General features: G+C 42.9%; 1 protein-coding gene across 15 annotated transcripts in view; it reads right to left on the bottom strand.

Moving 5' to 3' along the window:
- The window catches only part of epb41l2 (erythrocyte membrane protein band 4.1 like 2), a 45211-nt gene extending 30560 nt beyond the window's left edge, over window positions 1-14651 (bottom strand). For 9 of the 15 annotated variants that reach the window (XM_075458917.1, XM_075458922.1, XM_075458930.1 and 6 more), the window contains exons 1-3: window positions 14480-14649; window positions 429-667; window positions 98-283 (exon numbers count right to left, since the gene is read on the bottom strand). In XM_075458917.1, the coding sequence (XP_075315032.1) occupies window positions 98-283; window positions 429-653 (411 nt within the window). In that variant the 5' untranslated portion in view covers window positions 654-667; window positions 14480-14649. Of the gene's footprint in view, window positions 1-97; window positions 284-428; window positions 668-3135; window positions 3332-14479 lie in introns of those variants that run through there. The other 6 variants (XM_075458925.1, XM_075458926.1, XM_075458928.1 and 3 more) reach the window with 3 other exon arrangements.
- Window positions 14652-25586: the final 10935 nt, after the last annotated feature.

Genomic DNA, 25586 nt, shown 5'->3' with positions numbered 1-25586 from the left:
CAGGCAGCTTCAGCCGTTCAATTTTTGAGTGCCGCCATTATAACAGCGAGCCTAAACTGTGGTATAATCAAACAGCTGCACTAAATCTGGCCGGTACCTCAGTGTCTGCACTGGTGCTGGAATGAGATTCTGCCTCTTTCTCCTTCACTTGCTCAGACTTGACTTCCTCCTTCTCCTCCACTTCCTCTGCGTGACCGTTCACTTCTGGGGCAGGCTCCCCCTCTTCTGGAGTCACCTTGCCGACAGATTCCTCTGTGGGCGGGGCCTCCTTTGTTGGGGAGGTCTTAATGGTTCAGAGAGAGAGAAAAATAAGAGCTTAAAACGTGGCATAGATGCTCATCACCCTGTTTTTACAGCGACTTAAAACATTTATTGCTGAAACAAATCAAATTAGGTCACGGCAGGATAACAATATGAATATACTTTACCTGGCTTTGAGACTTCTGCTTCTTAAGCCATGTCGGCAGGTATCGAGATATTCCTTTGCTCTCCTTGCCCTCTTTTTCCTTCTCCTTCCCCTTTCCCTTCTCCTCTTCCGCAGTGTTTGATACTTCCTCGGTTTCTTGCGTGGCGTTCTCTGATTGGTCCGGCTGAGCAGCCGACTCCTCCGCTTTCTCCTTCACCTCCGTCTCAGAGCCCGCTTCTGTTGTCATGGTGACGGGTCAACCTGCAGAGCGACGGGGAGGGTGATGGAGGAGGGATTGACAGAATGAATTAGAGGCGATATTTTGTCTCCATTCATACGAGAAATGTGTTCTATGAATGGCTTATTTTTTGGCTTGTTTCGTCATCGAAGAACAAATGCCAGAAAAAGAAAAAAAAAAAAAAACTATTTAATTCTGCAATATCTGTATCTTGAATGATGCTTTGTCGATTACAAAAGGGAAGAAAATGCATTTATCCTTCTTTTGTTTTGAGAAGGATAAGTGCTTCCTCTGAAATGGGAGCAAGACAGAGAAACAAAGCAGCAAATGAAAGTCAATATGTCAGAGGAACACCTAAATCCAAAATATCAGGGTTATACAAGTTCACTGATTCTGGTTCTATGGCCCTCAGCTACAAGAGAATGAGCTCATAGATGCTTGAGACATGAGCTCCCCGCTTCCTTTTTACACAAGTACATAAAAACACAATAGTTTAGGATGTCTCTATGCCTCACAAGGAGTTTCATGTGGGACGCCAGCTCCACAGCTGGTTACAAGCAGTCACACAAACGCACAGAAAGAGGACCAACAACTCAATTCTTCAAATCTGAGTCACTGGTTTTACCCTGCAGCTGTGGTCAGCACACACACACACACACACACACACACACACACACACACACACACACACACACACACACACACACACACACACACACACACACACACACACACACACACACACACACACACACTCTTCAACCCAAATATCTTTGGCAGCACTGTCCACACACACCTCCTTTCAAATCAGACACTTTTACTGAGCGTGACATCCATTTTGCTGATAACACTCTGCGACTGTGACATCAGCCTTAAGGGGAAGTTAAGGTCACGGAGTGTGGAAATCTACCCTCTAAGGGAGTCTGGTGTGTCTGTTTGTACACAAGCAGCTGCAGGCTGAGGGATAAACATGAATCATATTCAACTAAGTCATTGTCACAGGCTGTCTGTTGGACTGGTCTGAATCTTTCCCTGCCTTTTTTCAAACCTCCGTCCCCCAGACGAGGTTTGTGTTGCCGCGCAGCTCTGATTTTATTATTCATCACATCGTGTGCATCTTGTTTTCTGACCGTCTCAACAGTTCTCCCGACGTTCTCATTTCTGCGCAGCCACCTTCAATACGCAAGGACACACACAAACATCCACAGAGCAGCAGTGGTGAGTAGGGAGGGGGTGGGAGTAAAAATAGAACAGGTCTTCTTACGCATGATCGGCTAATGAGGCAGGGCCGGGAGGAGGAAAGATGGATAGAGAGGTGTGTGCAAATGTCAGGGAGGCAATACACTTTAGAGAGAAGTGGGACTCCCAGTCATATGATACATCAAACATTAGAGACACAGGTGGCGTTATTGAGTTATTTTTCTGTTCCCGAATAACATTTGAAAAACATCTTCTTAGTATAGTGCTCCTTTGTTCACCTGACCCTGGTGTAGGGTCATCAAAACAGATCTGTTACTACCTTCCAACTGCACTTCCTCCTCCTAAGAGACGCCGTGCTTCTCAAAGGACGAGCTTGCAGCATGTTTCTGTGATCTGGCATCGGAGTGGAGCCTCGTCACGGCGACTTAGGCCTGCTCTCAACTCCCGTTGCTTCTCCACAACTGTTTAACACGGGCAACCTTGTTCTACTGCTCTCTAAACGTCCCCCTTCCTCTCACTCCCTCTCTCTTCTGCTCTCCATCCCAGGGTGCCTCTTTCTCTTTTTCAGTGAATCTGTGTCCTCGTGTCTCTCCTCTCTTCCCAGGCCCCATTCCAACCCCTAACCCCCAACCATTCTGCATTATCTCCATCTAAGCCCCTCCTCTTTCCCTCTTCTTCCCACAGCACGATATGAACTATATCATAGCATTACAGTCCATCTTCAAATATTCACACAAGAACACCGAGGAGTTCATGTCAGAAAAAAACAACAACTTCTTCTTCTTCTTTCCTGAGCAACAACTATGACAAAGGTTTCACCCAAATGAGGTCAAACGTGTGTTTTGTTGCTTCTTCTTCACTCAGAATGTGCGGCTCCACTCGGGTGTTTCGTTCAGCCATTTCACAGTCAGTTGGTGAGCTGACAGGCATAAAAAAAATCATGCAGATTCAAAGTAAAACTCTGGTTTCGTGTTTGTGTACGCACTTCGTCGCTGTCTCAGCTTTACTCTGCCCTTTGCATCGCTCACCCATAAACTTGCCGTTTCACCCAACATTAACCGGCTAACTGGATGTGTATAACGTTAATGAATGTCGTTAAAGCTATAATTACCAAAGATGAAAAATTGACTTTTTATGATGTGGTGTGACACTGATTTAGTTTTACTGCAGCCAGCCTCACTGCTGCACTCCAACAAACAGTAAATCTATACATTCTCCACCTGTTAGTTTTTGTCTTTCGAACGACTGGATGAATGAGTGGTTAAATGGACTGATGAACTCATGGCCTTACCTACTGGCGTTTCTGTTGCTCTATTTTCTCCTTTCCTTTTCCTCTTCCCCTTTCCACACTTGCTTTTCCTTCTTTTTGCCTATATCGTCCCGTTTGCCTTCCCACCTTTCAGCGAGCGCCTGCCCTACAAACTGTCATTGCCATTTTCTCTCCTCCATCCTCTCCTCTCACCCACAGAGCTCTTCTTCCCCTGGGACAGTCGTTCGGAGAAACGAGGGCAGAAAATGAGAGGGGGACTTGGGAGGGAGGGTGGGAGCGTGAGAGGAGAGCAGTGGTGAGAGAGAGAGGAAGAGAGGAGAGGAGAGGAAGACGGATGCATTAAGGAGAACACAACTTGCAAGGAAAGCTGGTGTGAAAACCTCGCCACTTTGAACCGATCCACAACCTTTGGGAACATTTATTAGTTAAAGCAAATGGTACATCCAAAAAGGGTTTTTAAATCTAGTATTTCCATTCATTATCCTGCAAGATGCATCACAATACTAAGCCAGAGAAAAAGCTCCACCCATCACACGTTTCTCCTCCGTCTTAAAATTCCTATGGCTGGGATGGTATGTTTCATATAGGCTATTACTGACCACATTCCTCCCTTCCGCATTTTGGGAGTAGTCGTTTTTTACGACTAAAACGCCATCTTGAAGGCACATTTAACGGCATACGGCGGTTCTTCCACTTGCAACTTTATTGCCGTCCTACTGGGTGTTGGGGCTGCCATAACAGCGCCCTAGTTTGGCCTGTGGCCAAGAGATAAAAGAAAAGAAAAAAAAAGGAGAAAAAAAAAGGATACAAAGACGAAGAAAAGTTAACCTGCTGCATTTAATGTTTTTCACACCTTCTTGTTTTCCTGTCATGAAAGCAGGTATGACAACTCCCGGTCTAAAACAGAAACATATATACACACCTCTGTTCTGTGGGTTATAGAGGGGAACACGAGGGGAGGAACTGGTTTCCATGGTGAAGGCATTCATGGACTACAACAGTAAATCCCCATGGAGACGAGAGATTACCACAGGCAAAAAATACAGATTAGTGGACGAGTGCATTGATGACAATAGAGATTATTACCGTGTCTAAACCCACTTCTAACCACATAAGATTCACAGGAAATATTCACCGCTGCACCGACCAGAACTGCAACAGAGGCTTTTCACTCCCTCCTCCCCTCTGCCCTGATGCAACACCCCCCAGAGAAAAGTGTGCTTGCTTTACACATCTTTATCTATACGTCTCCCTAAACACTGACTGTGCTGCCACGGTGATACTGATGACACTGCTATGTGTGTACGTACTTCTTTCTGTCCATTCAGTGTAATTCTCATGTCAATCCAAACATTGAGTTAGCTGCAGTAAGAAGCATTAGCTCGTAAACTAACAAGCAACTTCCGTCAGGCTGCTTTAGTCCCAGTGTATACATATGTTATTTGATACTCCGACCGGCGGGGGGGGGGGGGGGGGGGGGGGGGGGGGAGAGGACTATAAACACTGCACTCCTTCAGCCCACTTCAAAATGAAACAGGGGAGCCAACAGATAAACCTTTTATTGGGCCAATGGTTAACAACAAATAACAGCAAATATTACACATATATGCGCTTTTATTCTTTATTAATATCTCCGTCTCTTCATCTATAGATATTACCCAATACAGATTAATAGCATTGAATGAAAGTGGGAAAATCTAAGCAGCAAAAAGACCAAAAAAAACAATGGTTGTGAGTATAGATAACCTTCAATCCAAGTCCAGCTTTTTATCCTTAAAAGTGGGCGTCTACCTCAAGTCAGACAAACGCAGAAACACAACACCTCTCAAACTGAAGATGTGCTGCAATGATATCATATTTAAGCTCTTCCGCATCCACCCTCCCTCCTCAGATTCAACCTGAGGATGGTGCCGACTGTACGGTAAGGGGACGACTCAAGTGGCGGAAATGCGGTAGCTTCAAGCATAAAAATCTGAATCTTGAAATATCCGCTGTTCACGTCAGTTTTACAGGCAGGCAGCTCATGAAAACTCATATCTGGCATCTTTACCCACCAGAAGTTAATCCCACCACGTGGCTGAGTTTTCAGTTTTTTTTGTTTTTTTTTAAAGGAGACAACACGCAGTCAGTGGAAAGCAATGAAGTGTGCTCTCACGCAATATTTTACTCAAAAAAAAAAACAACACATCTTCCCCATTAACGCACCATATTATTCAAATTTAGTCTGCGCCTTAAAGGCTTAAATAAAAATGTAAACAAATCCATCAAGTACATACAATTCACAGAAAAGTCCCCAGTTTTATCTTTCTGATCATGCTACCATTAAATTTTGCGATCCAAAAACTGAGAAGTTCAAAGATTTCAGCCGGAATCAGCACTTCATTTTTGTTTACAGAGATGCAAAACAACCACCTCATCACCCAAAGCTGCACTGTTTGCTTTCTGTTTGTTGCCCTCCGCCATTCTTTTGTCATCCAGCTGGGCGTTCATAAACAATTGCAGTGTTTCAGTGGAGCTTCAAAGTTATTTCAGACAGCTGGTGTACGCCGAGCGCAATGGCATCCAACAAACAAAGAAGTGGAAAAACTATTGGCAGCTTCAAACAGCCGAATCGAATGAATAAAAAAAAAAAAATAAATAAATAAAATCCTGCAGATCACATCCAAAACGTAGCAAAAAAAAAAAAAAAAAAAAAAAAAGGCTTTCCAAAATGTTGCACCGCGGGCCAGCAGCCCGACAGTCACAGAGCCCCGGTTTGGAAGTAACCCCACACACAAACACAGTGCAGAATCCTAATCTGAGCTGTTTGCCTGTACGTTCTGTCCATCTGGCACGCAGTCACACATGCATAACCATAAAATGATGCCACACGTACAGAGGCAGATGCATGTCAACATACACTGAAACATGTGGACAAATATTCTCAGAAATGGCGGCCATATGGGTTTGTGGTGTCAAACACAAACGTACATCCTCACACTCCCACACACACAGGCGGTGTGAAAATTCGGCCCATGCCTGTCCCTTTACACAGCACTCTGACCCTCAAACTGAGGATTACACAAAGGATAATCCCTGTGTATGTTGGTGTGTCTGTCAGTCTGCCTGCCAGTCTATCCAGTCTCCTCTCCTCTAGCTCTCCGTCCCTGCTTCAATCTACACCTGATTTCGACCCTTCACTGCCGTTAAACTAACCAACACCCACAGTAACACAAGCCTCCTTTGCTTTCATTTTAGGCTTCTTTAAGGTTAAATTAATCTTTAAAGTGATTCTTTACTGACCAGCACCGTGTCATCACTTTTGTTCTGTGTCATTATTGTCAACTCATAACTACTACTCTGCTGCAAAACTCGACTCTCCGACAGCACTGACTCTCAGTTCCTTGCTACTCAGCACTATAAAACACACTCAGTACCTAAGGTTTATCACAGTGCACGGCTGTCATATATCTATATAGTACGTTAATCATTTTCAGATTGAATGTTAATGGAGAATCTAGAAAAAAATGCAAATCAAATCTACTCCTTTTATTTATTTTTTTTAAAAATCAGAAATTACCCAATTTTAGTCAAACCAAGGACCAAAATACTTCAAATTCCATTTACAGCAACATAAAAGCAAACACAAGCAGCATATACATGTATTTAATAAAACAGAAACTATGAATATTTTATTTTTGGCATTAAAGGGACACTATGTCATTTCTTCCCCCATCTAGTGGTGCAATTTTATTTTGCAAAGATGAATGAATTTGCTCTCTAGCGCCTCACGTTTTCAAATGTGCGCTGCAACTTCTTGAACTACGGCAAGCGGAATGTGTCAAGATTCAAGAAGCTATAGCTTCAGACTCAAGGTCCATACAAACAAAAAGAAATCAAGACACACAGTACAAAGGATTATATAACACACATACAACAACACTATGAATACAGATGACAGATAACATGTCAGATAACATAACATCTCCTTTGGTGTGCAAGCAATGCAATTAGTCATATTCCGGGAGTTACCGGAAGTGACGTTGACGCAGCGTTAGCATTAGCCTGTGTTAGCAATAGGAGCATTAGCAGCGGTAAATAAACTCCCGGTAAACTTACAAACTTTCTAATGCCTCGTTTTGTGAGCTAAGAGCCTATGTGTACTACGGCAGAAGTTTGGTAACAATCAATGCATTATTAATGGGATCATTTACGAGATAAAATCTATTTAGCATTTTTTTTTTTTTTTTTAAACTTTATTAGTAAATCAACAAAATAACAGTTTACAAATGTGAGCATAACGCCAAAAAGAAGATATCCAGGGGAGCATAGGAATAATAATAAAAAGAAGAAGATGATGCACTTACAAAAAGAAAGCTAATGAACACAAAGACATATGTGCCAAGGAATAAAATCTATTTAGCATTAGCGGCTGTAATAAGCCATTTGGCGGAAATGACGTCACAATGACGTCATTTCTGCTTGTAGGCCTGGTGGGGAAATCGCGATTCGAAGTGCTTTATGTCCCTCTCGGCACTTCGTCATTTTTCATAGACCGGAAGAACATGGCAGCCTCCATAGAGCTTACCTGCTCTATGTAGATACAGACAAGTTATTCTTCACTCAGGAGGATAAGTGAGATTTTTGACAGAGATCATTTTACACCAATGAGAACTAACTTATGAATGAATATGTTGATTTGAGCTAATAAATGACTTAATTTATTACATAGTGTCCCTTTAAGTTTAAACCAATAAGAATATCCCACCGACTGAGTACTTCTTTTTCCCCCACTTTACTTTTAAAGAGTTTCCTAACATCACGGATCTTTAGAAAAAAAACAAAAACCTGTTGATGCACAAAAAAAAAAAAAAAAAAAAAAAAAAAAAAAAAAAAAAAAAAAAAACAGACTTCAAGTATCTAGTGTTTCTCTCTGTCCCTGTGTGTGCGAGAGAATAATGGGTCAGCTCATAACTACTATTGTCAACTGCTAAACTCCCCTATTCAGCGATTAAAGCAGTCAGGCGCGAGCGGCCTGTCTGTGTGAATGTATGAGTGGGCCGCTGACGGTGTGTGTGTGTGTGTGTGTGTGTGTGCGCGCAAGGGAGACAAAGAGTGGGCGGGTCACACAAGTGCAAGTGACAGGAGTTACGTTTTACCGAGTGAAGGGAAGAGAGAAGAGAGGGAAAAAGTCTTTGGGTTGAGCCGAGGTGGGAGAAAAAAAAAAAAAAAGGATGAGGAAAGACCTGTGGTGAAACTGCGCAGACCACCCAGCGGCAGTGGTGTTACTTTGGCAGCAAAGAACTCACAGAGGCCGGCGATACATGATGGGGACAGAACGGCAGCTTTGGGATCCGTCAGTCAACTGTCAAAATGTCACTCTCATCCGACAGCTTACAGCAAAAAACAAGTTGTCGACCAAAGACATGTTGTACAGATTAGCCGCAAATCAAACAAAGGCACCGACCAGGACCACAGAGCAGAATCTTCTGCAACAAGCGCTCGTCACAAACTCATAGCAGCCTTTTCTCGATCCTTAACCCCGTACTCTAAAATTAGACATTCCCCTGGGGAATATGGCGAGATGTCCTCATTTTTAGAACATTGTGCGGTTTCCTCAATCTCCTCAAGGACGCACTGCTGTCAAAGTCCACTTATGAGCAATGTGACGCAATGGCCAGCTCCTCTCACGTAGCCAGACGACATGACCAGACGGATTATTTATGCGTCTGGCATCAGATAAAGCCAGACCGGTGACCTGTGACCTCTGACCAGGAAGCAGGAAGGAGCCCCTCCTCCTGTTTGACCGACCTGATCTCCCATCCCTCCATCTCCATCGTTCTAAATGCATCTCAAATGATCATTTTTAGCCACAGGTCTCAAGTTTCTCGGTCTCCGACAACAAAAAAACAGGAAACGTCTGAGAACAAAACATCCGTAAACTTGTGTTTTTTTTCTGTGTCTCGGGGTTCGGGTCAAAGATCGCGGCGAAAACTGGCTAGGCTTTGGTAAGCTTGGCGAGTATTTTAATGGCCGGGCAAACGCAGCACATAAAAGAGAAGAAAAAAATCCCCTCAGAGCTGACCTTTGTGTGAACGACCTCTGTAACTTCTGTGCAGGACCAGAAAAATTACTCAAACTCTGGAATTGTCTTCTAAAGATCCGATTAGCGCACTTTATCATTATCTATTGCATGTTTATTCTTCGTTTTCTTTTCAGGAAACCAGGAGCACTTTGCTAACTGAATTTATGCAGCTGCCTTTGAAAAGGTCTGTATAACAATATATTGGATAAATAAAAGTAAATACAGATTGTTTCATAAAGACCTAACTGTTGCAGTAATATGAGTTATACCTTTGACCTGTCTGACATGCTTTCACTAAATTTTGTCTGACTCGGGGCTTCGAACGATCGCTTCCTGCCACGGTGACTTTTTGACCCGGAGGACAGACTAACCAACACTTCTTTCTGTCTGCATCCATCTCCCGCTCAAACACACACACATATAGTCCTTCAAACTCCCTCCAAAATGCCGTACAAATTTCAGAGCATTCTTTAAAAAAGCTACTGATGAGACCAGTCATCCTTTCTTCTTCACCTCGCTTCCCTCCCGACTGCCTTTCCTTTACCGTGACTTCTTTTTTTTAACACAGTGATCTAACGGCAGGTGGGGAACGAATTCACTGAAAGCTTAAAATCGTGACATGAAAGAACGAATCAGTCAGTTAAGACTTTAACGACAGCCTTCGAGGCTTCAGAGAACGCAGATTAACACTTGTCATAAGCTAAAAAATAAGAAAAGTGTATGCTTGCCGGTTGTGTCAGGCATTAGTTCTGCTCTTCCACCAATGAAATACCACTGTGGCGGTAGAACAAGTTCAGCCGCAGATACTTTTCCCCTTTTGTTGCTTTTGCTCAACAAGATCAATCATTTTAAATACAATATAGTGAGATTAGCGCCGCAAATTGAATCATTTCTTCATACATTGCGAGTCACGCTGTCATCGAGCGAGTAACTTCTGATTGCCTTAAATGGAATAAGGTCACGATCAGAGTGAGAACTAATCTCATTAAGCGGCGCGGAGGATGTTGATTTATGTGGACGTGTATATACCTTAATCACAATATTAAGTCCTGTTGGAGTTTGACAGCATCTCGCAGGACACACAGCATGCCTTTGTACTCGCAGCTGCCAGATCAGTTGATCATCAGCAACTTTGGTCTTCTTCAGTTTTAAGAACCCAGTTGCTTGTTTTGGACATTTTTTCCCCCACCTACATTACTTCTTTCTGTCACAACATCTGGCAACAGCAGCCGAACCGATGCAGAACAGTAACTGGGGGTAAAAAAGAAAACGCACTTTTGGGGCGGAGGAGCAAAAATCTGTGTGATACTTCATTTGGGTGGGTCTGGTGGGACACAGTGTGGGGGCGTGACACACTAATCAGAATATGCTCTTTAACACAGGAATATAATTAGGATTTCTTATCTACAACTCATGTCAACACCACAGCCACAAAGCTGTCTTATTTAGAATTGTTGGAATATTGCTGCACATGTACACAAGCCCACAAATAATTAACCTCAAACCGTCTCAGTTTGCTGCGGTTTTGGAAGCCGTATTGAGATTGAACATGCCACCAGATTAGATATCATTAGGAGCGATATTTTTGGGGAAGGGTGGGTGGGCAGCTCACACAAGCCTCTGCCAAGATGTCCTCGTGTTGCTGCTCGGTTGTGGCCTTTAAATGATGCAGGCTCTGCCTCCGTTCTGCCCCGGTCTGTTCAGCCTCTCTCTGTGAGAATGTGACCCTTTGCTGATTAATCTCTTTTTAACTATGTTTGGGCCCATGCCAAAGCCACAGGCCCACGCTCGGTCTCTGTTTTTTACTCTATCAGTTCTTTCAGAGCGGGGACACATGCTGGGGAAGGCAGTCCGCCCCCTCCGTCTCCCCCTCTGATGTAAAATGGTAAGAAAAGAGCTTTCTTTTCTTCTCTGCGGGACCCTCTTATCTAAGAAAAAACACCACCCGACTTATCTCTCCAATTCAAATCTGCTGTCACACTCCACTCTATTCAACTTGATTACGCTTGTTGATCTGTTGCAATTAAGTTGACACTATTCTTACTCTCGGCCACAACAAAAACTGCTTTTAGTAATCTCCTCTCCATTAGTGTTTTACACGAACCTCTTGCCCAAAGAGTGACCCAACTTCATTATCACGTCTGATCCGCCACCATCAGACATGTCCCCTATATCTCAATCCCTCTTTCATTCTCCCCACTTCCCCCTTTCCACCCACTCTGCACCGCTCACTGTCTCTGTAATAGGCTGAACATTGCATTACAGTTTCCATTCATCCATGCTCCCTCTGATCTCCTCTGCGTGAATACGAGCCCTGTGGTGCTCGCTGGCTGAGCAATTCTGATAGCTAGAGGCTAATACTTGCCTGTCACGGCTGATTGCTACACTGTACGGCATGTCCACCTTAATCATTGCTGCGACTGCACCAATGTCACTGCAATCGTGGAGGGGATGAAGGCATCGAGCTCGGCCTCGTCGTTTTGCGAGCTGGAATGAGGCAACCGTCCATCCGATTTCTGACACTGTGCAGAGGGCCTTCATTTTTTTTTTATCGTGTTTTTTGGGCTGCAACTTTTCTAAAAACGGCATTCATTCAAAACTTAAGTGGGACAGCAGGGGCTATCTTTGTCTGAGCTGATGTGACGTGTTTTGCCTCCGTTGAACCCACAGGGTCAGGACGAAAACACACATATGTACACACACACACACACACACACGAATGTTCCCATAGTCTTTCCGAATGGTTAAGCAATATCTTTCACTCTCTCTGTCGCTCTCACTCAGCCTCTTTCATCTCTTGTGTCTGACTCTTACCCACTTCCTCTCTATGCATGTGTTGCTTCCTCTCCCTTTTAGTCGAATCGTCTCCACTTTGATGTTTTCCTATTTTTGTGTCCCCGTGTCTTATTAAAGCGAGAAAACGGAAGACCAAATGAAATAAGTTTTGGAGACAAAACGCGCTCCCGAAAAATGCTTTCAAAAAAATATCTACGGACCCGAAACTAAACCAACACTGCCAAGTTTTCTACATGACAACAGTAACATTGGGGAGAGAAAACACAACCATGCACTCATTCTTGCAGGCCCACTGTAAGTTCCTGCTCCGTTTAATGAGCAGATTCTCCACCAGCAGAACAACCAATTAAGGCTTCTCATTAGTGGGTTTAACAGAGCTGCCACTGTTCCGCACATCCTGAGAGTCTGACAGTGAACATGGCACTGATGATCACAGATAAACTAAACACACAAGTGAGGGGCCTGACAGGAAAAAGCACGCCTCCAGGAAGAGACATGCTCAACCGTCAGCTCTCCCTCATGGGTCACCAGATTCTTCCTGCTTACACCTGCAGGCTGCAACTCTGCCTGGGCAATAAAACCGATAAGCTGGAACACATGTGGTAATGCCAAGGAGAAAAAACAGAGTTAGCAATAAAATGGCTGGATGAGCGGCTCCACAACTGCTGCAGCGAGGACGAGGACTGTTTTGCAATTTGGGATTTTGCAGGGTTTACACTCACACACTGTGTTTTGGTGTTGTTGCTTTAATGTCATATAAACGCTAATATGTCTATGGGCTAGCTCCAACACAATCAGCTCAACTAACCAATCTTAGCTAGCTAAGCCAGTTGGCAACTCTCAAAACACCGTCATTGTAGATCTAGAAATACTGTGCATTTGATGCCATGCCAACCACTTTAGAAGTCGCCATTGTTAACTGTCCTCACACCTGACACTTCCATCCATAGATGATGGTGCAGGATGCTGACCAGATCTTGGCCACAAAAGCACAGCTTGAACCCCTGCAAGATGGATTAGCTCCTCACTGTGATCTTGCAAAAGGGGAAATTAACTTACTAAGCAAACTGTGAAAGTGTCACATCATCCCCATCGACCTTCCTTCCTTTCAGGCAAAACTCAATACGGTGCCAGCCAGCAGAGCTGAGTTGTGTGACAAGAACTTGCCGATGCAGTGTCAAATATGTAATTAAAGGTAGATTTATGGGCGATTGTTAGAAACCAAAGTATATGGCCAGACATCCTGATACTAGTCTGTCTGTTTTGTTCAGTCAGGGTGCATCAACTGAAAAAAAAAAAAAAAAAAAAAAAAAAAAAGTACTCATAACATTCAATGTTTCATCAAAACAACAACAGCACAACAGGTACCTTCAAAATGGGAGCAAACTGCGTTAAGCCTGAAATCGGTACCATGAGCATGTTTATCTCATTTGAATCCTATTCACCTCATATAATGGCCACGCGCGTTTTACGAGTCAGCACAATCTCAGCTCAGCGCCATGGGTCCCCTTATCTGCCTGCATGAAAGTCAGTGAACTAGTTGAGCCCTTGCCATCTGTCAAAGTATGACTTGAAACACTCATTCACTCACTAACTTCCACAGCACATTCCACAGACTTGTGACTTAAACCTAAAGGTTAGATATCATCATATCAACAGCCTTACCCATTAAATCGGATGTAAACCTTGGTTGCCTTATCTACAGTTTCATTTTACCACTGCATCATGAGGGGAAAACCATCTTTTGTTTGCAAACAACGAAATATGTTGATAGGACTGCATTTCCCAGATATCCCCGTGAACCACATCAAAAACTTAAACGCACAGATAATCTAATATCACCGTTTCACTAAACGTGTGTTCTGCTGAGATGAAAAGCAATGAACGTGCACAGAAATGTCGACATAAAAAGCTAATGAAAGGAAAACATTGAAAGTTAAACGTTCCCAAACTCCACACCGTCATGCTAATAAAATAACAATCTACTACTGACTATCTTAGCGGCAGGAAGCAGCTACACGTACGGTCCTACAAACACGGAGCCGGATGTTTGAATAGTCTCTAAAGGTAACGGCTACGTTAGCTCGGTTTAAAAAGATTCCTTTTTTAACCGTCCGAGTCGAGCTGAATTTGCCCGAGCTCAATGCTTTCACGCTAACCACGTAAAATCACATCCCACTGAGAAATAGCGGGACGTGAAGGTAGTTAAGGTGATGATAGCGGGGATAACATGGAAGAAGATAGGCGCCATGAATCGCCTTAAATCGTAGGTATGAATGCATTTCCTTTAAAAATCGGGTTTTAGTGAGAAACGTACTCCCTGACCGTTTCACCAAGTTGCCTTTAATCAGTGGTGGTTATGAGTGGATGTTGAGAATGTTACCTTCATATTTACAGCAACAAAAACGAGTATATTACACATGGACCATCCAAAACGCAATGAACCAGCCGCTCCCGCTGATGTCTAAATCACGTGACTTAAAAGAGGTGGATATTTAACGATACCTGTTGTAATTTCCAGCGATGCGTATTGGGAACTTTTTCAAGCTTGGACTCGTATTCTTTTCTCCTCCAAAAAAATAACGAGCGTCCCACGACCTCAGCCTCCAAAAATCTCAACCACAGTCCACACCGATGATCTGCTCAGAGCTCGAAGCAGACGTGTCTGTCATCCTTAAGACCCGCCCCATACAGTGAAAAACATCTTTTGGCTGCCCTTCATTGGCTCAGATGAATTACTGTATTAGATGATGTGATTTGATTGGTCACCCATGTTGTCCATTCGAATTGGAGGGACGTTTGATACGGTTGCGGTGATTCCAGTGTAGCAAGACAGCACCCTCTAGAGGCTAGGTTGGAACACTGCAACATTATACTTCTTTGCGTTATTTCTAACGAAGTTTTTTTCCTTCATGAAAGGTACAGATATATCTGATTTTTTACGGGCCAAAAACAGAGTATTTAGAATTCTAACGATCTTAAAAGTCAATATTTGGTATGACCACTTTTGTTCTTGAACACAGCTTTCTTATAATTTCTTCATGTAGAATTCAAGAATGGTTTTCCAGGTTTCTCAAAGAACACTTCAAAGCTCTTCTTTGGATGTTGGCTGCCTTTTTTCACTTCTCTGTCAAGATGATCCCACACTGCTTAATTTCTGTTGAGGTCTGAGCTCTGAAGACGATTCATCCCTCCATAAGACCTGTTCTGTCTGTTCTTGTGTCAATTGGTACACCCCAGCCTTTTCTCCCCATTTCCCTTCCTTAAGAATGGCTTCTTGACAGCCACCCTTCCATGGAGACCATTACTGATGAGGCTTCAGTGAGCAGTAGATGGATCAACTGAAGGACCAGATGCATCTCTCAGGTCTTTGCTGTATTTTTTTTCTCAAGGAAATCCCTTTCAGATACTTTTCATCTTCTTTAGATATTTCTTTTTTAGTCTTGCCACTTCTTCTTTGGTCTTCCCCTTGTTCAATTTCCACAATGTTTTTTAAGGACACCCTACACACCATCTTAGATATGCAAAGTTTTCTGCTAATATTTCTTTGGGTATGCAGAGACGGTATATAATGGCTGTTAAACTGTCGACAACTTTTTCAAAATGGGAATGGATGATGTGTCCTTTTCAGCAGAGTTCTAGTAACAAAGTACCTAAAAGAATCATTTCAAATTGGTTCTGTGTAAAGTTGTCTGTTACGTGTAGACACAATACTGGTTCATCTGTTGAGTTAGGTGCCTTTTTTTATGCTTGAGTGATTCTTAAGTCCGTGTTAAGTAGCAAAACGAACAAAACCCCACGAGCCAGCGTCTAAAGAAAAACTATGAAATACCATCAGAATGTCTGGAGAACTGTTGTTCAAAAACACTTTAAAAGATTAAGATAAAGTCTGTCTCCTTGAAAGCAAAATATAGAGAAACTAGGAGTGGACGACACTTTCTACTGTCGGAGGAAAACGCATATATATTTCTAATCATGTCGACAAGTGTGTCTCATTTGCCATGCTAGTGAAATCCAGAGAGCTTAAACACGCCATGTGGACAGAATGGCCATTTCATAACACGAGGCATTGCTAGAGCCACGCATATGACCTTATGTACACCAACGTTCGCATACAGATTAAAGAAGCTCAGGTAATTGGCTTAGAGTGTAAGGCAGCATGGAGATTTGACATCTACGAAAGAGGAGGCGTACACGACCACACAAGGGCAACAGTCGTGTACAGCAGGGAGACCCGCAACTTTTAAAAGAAAACCCGAATGTGGAAAAACACTTGTGGCTAGTTCAAATATTCTGTGCCAAGTTGATAAAAAAGATTGAAAAGATTACTTAAAAAGAGGGAGGCGGAGTGGGTTTGAGCGGACTCACCATTTGTGAAGTGGCGTTGGATCCAAAGCAGGCCAGAGGAGCATGCACACACAAACACAGAGGAATTAAGAGCATAAGTACAGACATCACTTTGAAGGCCTGTTCGTATTTCACACCACACCAACCAAGTTTGTTGTATGAGCCGCATCTGATAAATGAGAGATTATAGCGTTATGTCATGAAATTACATCACATCTATTCCTTTCCCAAATCCCTTTCATCATTAGAGTGACAGGGAGGCGAAATCAACGCGTTTTTTTCATGGGCTCATCAGTAAAAGTGACGGCTGATTCCCGTCTACACAGCTCCCGCGCTTCCAAACTGGCCGTGAGAGAAGAGGATCTCCTCTCAGGTGTGGCAGCAAAGTGGTTTTTATCAGGCTAAACACACTGACAAATATTAGCAGAGTCAAACGCACACCAACGCAGGAATGTTTACGCACACAAATAATAAAGGGCTGTGTGAATTAAAGGCCCCCCTCTGCGTATCAGCAGCCTTCCACCCTTTTGGGTCGCCAGCCTTGAAAGGAATTTGCTGAAAAGGGTTTCTTTGAATTCATTCGCCCACATGATCATAACATTAAGGCATCACAAAGCAGAAAACAGTGGAGGGAAAAAGAGCTCTCTTTCATGCTCTCTAAAGATAAACAACAAAGCCATGAAAGACAGAAATGTGTACCTGATTGTTAAAGGTTCCATACTGCAGGAAGAGTTCCCACTGAGATTTAAACGGTCTTCTGTCTTCTGCTAATCAGTCTGTTGTGATCTGTGATCTCTGACTCACTCTCTCCTTGCGTTTTCTCCGTTCCGCTCTATCTCTGTATCCTCCTTCGCCTCTCGTTTCGTCCTCCAGAAACCTCTCACTACAGCCGTCGAGCAGTTGGCTCGTCCCCGTTATGCCTCACTGTGTGGCGCCGATTGAAGCAGGCCAGCTGTGTCCTCACTGTAAACCAACGGACTCCGCTGCTGCCTGTAAGCCAACAGCGGGCTTCCCTGTGGGAAATTCAGCGTCCACACAGCCAGGGAGCTACAGTAGGCTAGCTGTTTGGTCTCCCTTGCAGGCATGAGATCAAGCCTGTTCAGATTCTCTGGATTCTGGAGGATTAACGGCAAGCCCTTCTGAGGGGAATTACTCTGACACAGCCATCTGGGCAGCAAAACTCTGCCCACTAGAACAGCTATTGTCCAGCCAAGACTGTGGCTTGATCTGAGAACTAGTCAACTATCATCTAGTCATCCAGCGACTGTGACCCGAGGGTCAGTATTAAACCCAGCACCCTGTTATGTAAACACTAAATCATGCCCCAGAAAGCTGTGGATCGTAAAGCATGCTTTAAGACTGTGAGATTCAATACGCTCCCCAATTTAATTATTGCTGACAAGTACTCCCTTTGAACACATCAGCTTTAAATGGTTTTACCTGATCCACTGTTTTCTACTGACTGCCTAATCTTAATGGGGTTAAAGACAGCCATAGCTAATCAATCTAAGGCTTATGACACATGAATGTCAAGGGTTGTGGTGCAACTTCAGAGGACTTTAAAGGCACAAAATTGTGCATCTAAGCAAGTTAAAGCTGACCTGAGCTCCATAAGGCAATAAGTTAAAATGCTTGCTAATAGACAGGATTCTTTTTGGTTTCCATCTTTTATCGGATCAAACTGACAAAGGCCCACAATAGTTCAGGTACTGGTTGGCAGGTATTACAACTTTTAAACATTTTTATTCAAACCAGCTAAAAGACTTCTACTTCTTGTTTTGTTTTTGTTTTTTCTCATCCATTCTTTGTACAAAAAACTTTTAGTTCTGTGAGATTTTTGGGCCATCTTGCCTGCAGTGCTCTGCTGATTATTGCTCACAGATTTGATTCAGCCTATGATTCATAGGCTGAACCTCCAGGCCAAACCTCCCAGTATATTCCACTGGGTTGTCTTGTGTTTAGGATCATTTTACTGGTATTATGGGAACATATTTTTCTTTTTTTTTTCTCAGCATTTCTTTTTTTACAGCTCGTGATGTTTGCTTCAAGTATTCGTGGGTGTTTGTTTCAGTTCACCTTGTTCCCTGTTCCACTGAATGCAACAACAGCCCAAAGTTCTATTTCAGCTACAGCTGTTCGCGTTGCTTGTTTCCAAAACGCATCGGGCTCGTTCAGATGTTCATCCACAAACTTCCGCTGCCGAACCTTCTGATAAGGACGCAGGAGGAACTGCTGTCTGAGCCCTCTTCCATGAAGGTAACTTTGGTGAAACTGCACGCAAGAACCAACGCGGTCTCTCACCGGCAAGAGTAATTGCTGCTGTGTGTTGCTCTACAACGCAAAATGTAACAGTTTTACAATCAGTTATGTTTTACGGTATTTCACTTTCTGGGCCCCAAAGTCTGAAAATACCTACGTCAGCCTTTTAAAATGTTAACATATTGCAGTACACAAAACTGTCAGGTATGCTAAACAATGATAAAACTAATGAATTTTCAAGGTTCCATTAATGTTGCACACCGTTGCATGCTGCAACAGGCCTATTATTTGCATGAGATGACTCTGACATAACAGTGATATTGCACAGCTGCACTATAAGTGTGCTACAATATACTCATGAGGTGGTGGAAGGCGAATGGTCGCAGCCTTACAACCTAAGAACTAAGTTTGAGCCCCATCTGATGCCATTTCATCTCAGGACTAATCACATTTTTTTTACAGATGCAGATTGGTTAGGTTTAGGCATTTAAGGAAAATACATTGATAACAGTTGAAAATGAATAAAGGCATACTTACAGGTTGACGTCGCGTTGCCCGAGTGCTGCTCTGTACAAAACAACAGATATACCAGACATTACCGTCTCACAGTTTCTGCAGCTTCATTATGACACACCTAAGTTGTCAAACACACATGGTTAACATGTTCTTGTGAGACTGGGCTGGTAGAACATGGCAGCTTCCTGGAGATGTGTCACAGCCCAACGTGAGCTTTGATTTGCCTTTCCCACAATCCGAGCGGTTATTTGGAAAGCTGTTGTTCAATCTTCAAAAACCTCGACTGGAACCCCACCATTCCTGCCGTGTCTAAACTGAATTATGAAATGAGGAATCATCTGTCATAGTCTTCTTCAGACTGCCTGCCAGCTGTTTAGACGAGTCCCCTATTTGAATTGGTCACCAGCAGGCTTTTTGTGACGATTACTGTGAACACGCCACAGCTAAAACAAGTTCATTAATGCTGTAGACTTAAATAAATGCTATATGATGCCACTGTAAAACATACAAAACTATAGATGTCGTTTCTTGCTTTGAGTGTTTTTTAGCTTGTGAAGTTTTCATGGAAGTGCGGTGCCATTCATTTCTCATCTTTTAAACCTTTATGGGCCGGTGGGTTAGGCAGTCACTCTTGCTTGGTACAAGCAAGCTAATACAAGCTACATATTTTATTGTGTGGACCAGTTATCTGTTATCTGATTTAACAAAAAAAAAAAGTGTGACAGGTGTCTTGTGCTCTGCAAACAGCTGAAACGTGTCTGTTAAAACTTCTTTTAAAGACCACATCAGTGTCGGGGGAAACTTACAGACATGTTACACCACCTGACATCTGATTGAAAAGGCTCAGTGATGCTCTCAGAACATGTACGTGTACAGGTACTACTTCAGGGTGAAGTAGAAATACACTGAAGCACTCTCTAGAAACACACAGTGCCATATAAGTCACTGTTTGAGCCAACAGTAATGTCGATAGTGGAGCTTCAGTAAATGGTATCTAATTGAATTTTATGGACAAAACCATGCCACAATATTGCTTGTAGAACACATAGACAAAAAGCTGCCTCATGCAGGGTGAATAGTCATTCCTCATCCATAAAACATGGCATCGCAATCAGTCACACACACACGATAAGCTTCCTTTTACCTGCAAGCAAGTGATAACCAGCAGGAGCGAGCGGCATGACTCCTCTTACTATTTCCTCTTATAACTCCACTTCTCTCACCGTCTTTGTCTTCCCATCTGCTGACTGTATGCCAAGACACTGACGGAGTATTTCTCCCCCAATTAACACCTGTTTGCTTGATGTAATGTCAACCCATTGTGCCCTCTCCCTTCCTCTTACAAGTCTCTCTGTGTGTGCGCGGTAACTCGAAACTGCTGGGTCAGGTGTCAGATAAGAGAGGAAGAGAGAGAAACAACCAGATGGGCAGCGAGATAAAAACACAAGCAGGCATACAGTAACACAAACAAAGTCTGCAAGCAGAGGAAGATCAGCAGAAAAGGCGGAGAGACTGCAGGAAGCACGCACGGGTGGTATCATTACCTCATCAGTGGCAGAGAAAGGGACAGGATACTTGAATATTAGACATTAGTTTACCTTGAATCGTCCTCAGATGTGTCTGTGCCTGCAGCACAATTGAAGGTTTTTTTGTGTGTTTTTGTGTGCACTTGTTTTTGGAGACCCATTACATCTTATCAGCTGTCGGACGACTGCAATACAATGCCCTTTAACAAGTTTCTGTGTGTGCGAGGTGGATGGTTCGGTAGGTGTGTCTCAGCAACAGTTTAGACAGGAAATTTGTATTTGTTTTGGGGCGTGCACATGAATGAGTGCAGCCAATGTCGAGCACTTCACTCAGCATAAACTATGAGACCCCACGTGGTAAATGTATGCTGAAACAAAGCAATATTTGGATGACGTAGTTGAGTTTAAAGGGACGCCTCCGGGGCAAGAACGTCTCAATGTGATATGCGCCTGTTACTTTGATTACTCATATTTGTCCTCGCCTCCTCTGCTCATGTGTTTGGTGGAAGGGACGAAGACGTGAGGAGAGGAGAGGAGTCAAGGTTGTGCAAATTGGGAAATGAGGTAAGGGTTGAGTCTTTGCGAAGCAAAGATAGGGAGACATTCTTTATGCCACAAATGACTTTGTGGACAAATAGGTCAGTGGTTTGCTCGAGATGTTTCTCAATAAAATGTCAAAGACTTTTTTTTACATATATAGCCTACTGGTTTTTGAGCAACATATGCTGCCATCCAGTGTCAGTATGACAATGCCAAAATTACATTCTGCACATAAACAACAGTGTAGCTCTCTGATAAAACAGTCCCAGTATTAAACCGGCCAGCCAGCAGTTCAAACCTGTCATCGAAACATTTCTGAAATGAAACAATGCGAGAAGGACTCAAAGCTGTTGTATGAATCTGGAAAAAAGTGTAACTTTCGAAATTAGAACGATATGTTCCCTTGGTTCCCTTTTTTTTGTGTTGCAGCTATCAAATTTAAAACCAAAAACAGCAAATGCAATTGATCTGTTTCATCGTTTGGTACGTTGTCTCTATTTTCAATTAAAATGGGGTTTTAATGATTTGCAAGTCACCAAAATTATGTTGGAAACAGGGTTGTCTTAAAAAGTTAGAAAACCCAGATGGCAGATGCAAGGCATAAAAATACAAATCGGTGTGTCACTGGACAGACAGATAGTGCAGCTGTGGCCTGGTTTCTGAATGCATCACACCTCCCAGGCTTGCATCATGAATAACAAACCTCACTGAAAGCTGTTGTCAAGTAAGCGAGCTGAAAAGATTTTGCCTTCACTTTAATAGGAGCAGTTCTCTGTGGAATGCAAGTTCTCTCTCCAAATACAGGTCTGAGAGCAGCCAGCAAAGCTGGAGACTTTTAAAATATGTATTTACATGTATAGTCACTAATACTGGAGGTGAATACAGGATCTGGCTTTTAATTTCAGCTTCTGAATTGTGCTTTTCTTCCAAAAGCAGTCACGGTTGGTGACTGGGGAGCGCTTTACAGCCAGCCTGCAATATACCGTGAAACCACAAGAGGGCGGCAACTCCCTCTTGGGTCCTCGGAGGGTTGTCTAATCCAAGACTGATGAGGTGAAGTCTTTGGTGAAGTTTAGCTGTACTCTAGCCAAGTATCATTAAAGAAAGCCCAGAAGAAAACTAAAAACATAGCCTTCTATTTGAAAAGGAAATTCATTTTCTTTTAGAAAATACAGCATTGTGCCATGAGGCACTTTTTTTCAATCTTTTGCACACTGTACAGTTGCACAGTCATAGTAAAGCTTCCCCAAAAAAATGTCAAGAATTTTGTGTGTTTCATACCGAGAAAGGGAAGAGGAAACACATCTCAGCCCAACTAAGCAATTCAGCTCTTTATGTTGCCAATCACTGCAATGCAATCAAGTCAAATAGGCCTGATGGAAATTATATTGCATAAACAAAACTAACTGGATAATGGAGGTCGCTTTGTTTAAAGTTTCAGTCCAACTCATCATGCAAGCTACAAAGGAGCAACTGAGACATTCCCAGCAGTCGCCTGTTGTCCAGACTCTGCCCTCACATCACCTCAAATAAACTTGAGTGTTCCCTGTCCCAAGCGGAAACACTTGGAGGAGTATCATCTCCAAGTATCCATGGCAACAACACAGTTGCAACTTCCACCAAAGGCAACTGAGGTTTTTAAAGGGAGGTTGGACCAGTGTCGTCCCAAAAATGAGAAGGTGGTCGTGTTGATAGCCTGCAGTCCAGTCCGGACAAAATCCGAGTTGCCTTACAGTGACTCTTTGAGTCAAAGTCCAGCTGGAGAAAAAAAGCTTTTCCCCATCTGCAGACACGGGTCCTCCGTCTTGTGACTTTTCTACATATCAGGAATTTATCGGTGTTAGTTAACACAGGGCTCAACTCACAGACGCCAGTCGGGACAGTTCTGTTGCCAAGTGTTTTCACATTCCGATGTATCAAGAGCCATTTGAACTTGACCAAGTAAGACATTGTTTGGGCCACTTAATGATGTTTCCCTAAACTGCATTTTTGATGTGACACACAGTTCAGCGCAGCAGACTCGGTCACTCTGTTCTGTCAAACCTCCCAGGTATGCTCTCTGTGGGAGAATTCATTTCACTGCCACATTCAAATCAACAGTTTCCAGCTTCTCTTCACATGCATCTGTAACCCTTTTTGTTTGATGTCCTCTCAGTTAGGCAATAATCACTTGAAGCTGGTGGTAGTGGTAACAGCCAGTTTGTTGTTTTTTTGGTTGAATCCTCATTTTTGGATGTATGACAGAAAAACGGGGGAATGGTAGGCAACACTTTTCTCCTTTTTTCATGGGCACATCTCTTTTGGTTCAATCCTCATTTCTACTGAGTATCACAAATAAAGTGTAGCTATGATGCAAAATACCTTTAACTACTTATACTTTAATCGTATATCATGGATTTTCTTTTTTATATTCTGTGAAGTCTGAGAATAAAATAAAAAGTGACTGTGCAATGTATGAATTGTAAGTAGAAATAAAAGTGTGAATGTGTATTAAATATAAATAAAGTAATGAATTTTCAGATAAAATGCATGCTACACATTTCTATCAGCTTTTACCCTTTTACATTTTTATATTCAACATATCAGTAACTGGCGTGGGATAAACATGAAATAACCATGACAAGATGAAACACCTCTGCTGTCTCATTCCCACACACGTAGCCTACCTGGATGTATCAAGGAAAAACGGGGGAATGGTAACACTTTTCTCCTTTTTTCATGGGCACATCTCTACGGAAGAAAACAGCATCGTGTTCAGCTTACGTAGCACGTACTGCTAGCTACGTGATACAAGTTTCTGTTGGCAACAAAACAACCAAAACACCATTGAAGTTGTGGAGAGCACGGACAAATCAACACAAACACACAGCAAATCAATACATACTATAATATTAATTTTAACATGACTCCAACAACCGTAAACAATGTTTTTGCCCCGGGACAAGTTACCTTTTGGTTCAATCCTCATTTCTATTGAGGATTTCCCACAATCCCGCTTCCATACGCTTTTCAGCCATACCCACAATAGACAGCAGAGGGCGCTTATTCCACATTTAGCTGGATTAGCCACATTATTTTAACTATGTTACACATGCAGACTTTATTTTTCTTCTTAATTTGCTGGTCGGGCATGTTGGGTCCCAGCTCCTTAATCTAGATTTTCTCCTCCATTGTGCAAACGGGTAGATAGGATCGGTGGAAGCTGCACCTCACTTGTGAAGTTCGCCATCATCCCACTGATTTACCGCCCTGCACAAACCTTTTTTTTAACGTGAAATCTGCTGCTGAGGCGATATTTTCTGCGCCCCAAGACCATAAATTCTGCTGCACTGCTTGGCCAATTAGGCTATTGATCAATTTACACGATTACAGTACAAGATTGGCGTTCGTCTGCACTGCTGGGGCATTCTGACCAGCGCCTCGTGACAGAAAACGATACGAGTCTATCTGTGGAAATTCACTGGTGAATGAATGTCAGTAGGTGGGAAATGTGTATATCATTCATATTGCATTTTGGCACACACTAGTGTGTAAACCGATATTTTTAACTGAATTTGTAAAAATATATGTTACATTTCCCCTCCTCTTATCAGGGAGGGCGGCGCCCTAGCGCCCCCTATGGGCCGGCCGCCAGACTCTTGAGCGCACAAATATCCCAGCACTGACGCGAGAAACACAACTTTGATCCCTTCTCGTCGTCCGTGTTTCTTTATGTTTTTCAGCGATTCGTTCAATCCGGTTCAGCTGAATACTTTGTTTTTACAACTGTCAATCGAGGGTAAAGTGAGTAAAAAGTAAAGTTTTCTTTACCTCGCTCTAAATAAAGCAGCCCCATGAGTTCGAACTGACAGCACAGACACGGCAGAGCTAAACAGGGTCCAGTGTTTCGCTTCCAAATGGATGAAAATGAAAACCTGAGGCCGCACAAACACTGAGAAAAACGCTTCCAGCGAGTGTAGACGTACATGACCAGTGGGCCTTATCATCCAGAGTAATCAAGTGTGCAGAGCCTTTAATTAGGAGCCACTTGTTCCCTTCAGCTAATGGATTATCCAGCATATTTGCAAATAAGACTGATATAACTGTATTTCCCGGCAGCTTTCATAGCTGTTGGTTTTTAACTGTTGGAATAACCCAAGTGGAGGAACCCCATTCACCCTCAGTAACCAGCGTGCAGACAAACACAGAATATTCACCTTGATATCTTTTATCATTACAAACGAATGGCTAACTCCAGCCCTTACTCTATAACACAACCATAACTTAGTTCTAAACCAAACCTTAAAACCCCGGAAAAGTCACTTTTAACTTGTGGGGACAGCAATGGTGTCCATTTATTTAGGGACAGAAGGGTATGGGATCACTTTCTAAGCTTTCCCAGAATGCTCGCAGCCTGTAGTATATTATGATTAAGCAAAGGTTTG

Source organism: Odontesthes bonariensis, chromosome 24 (assembly GCF_027942865.1).
Source record: "Odontesthes bonariensis isolate fOdoBon6 chromosome 24, fOdoBon6.hap1, whole genome shotgun sequence".
Taxonomy (NCBI): domain Eukaryota; kingdom Metazoa; phylum Chordata; class Actinopteri; order Atheriniformes; family Atherinopsidae; genus Odontesthes; species Odontesthes bonariensis.
The sequence above is the reverse complement of the archived record's forward strand: the minus strand, read 5'-3'. Positions and strand labels throughout refer to the sequence as shown.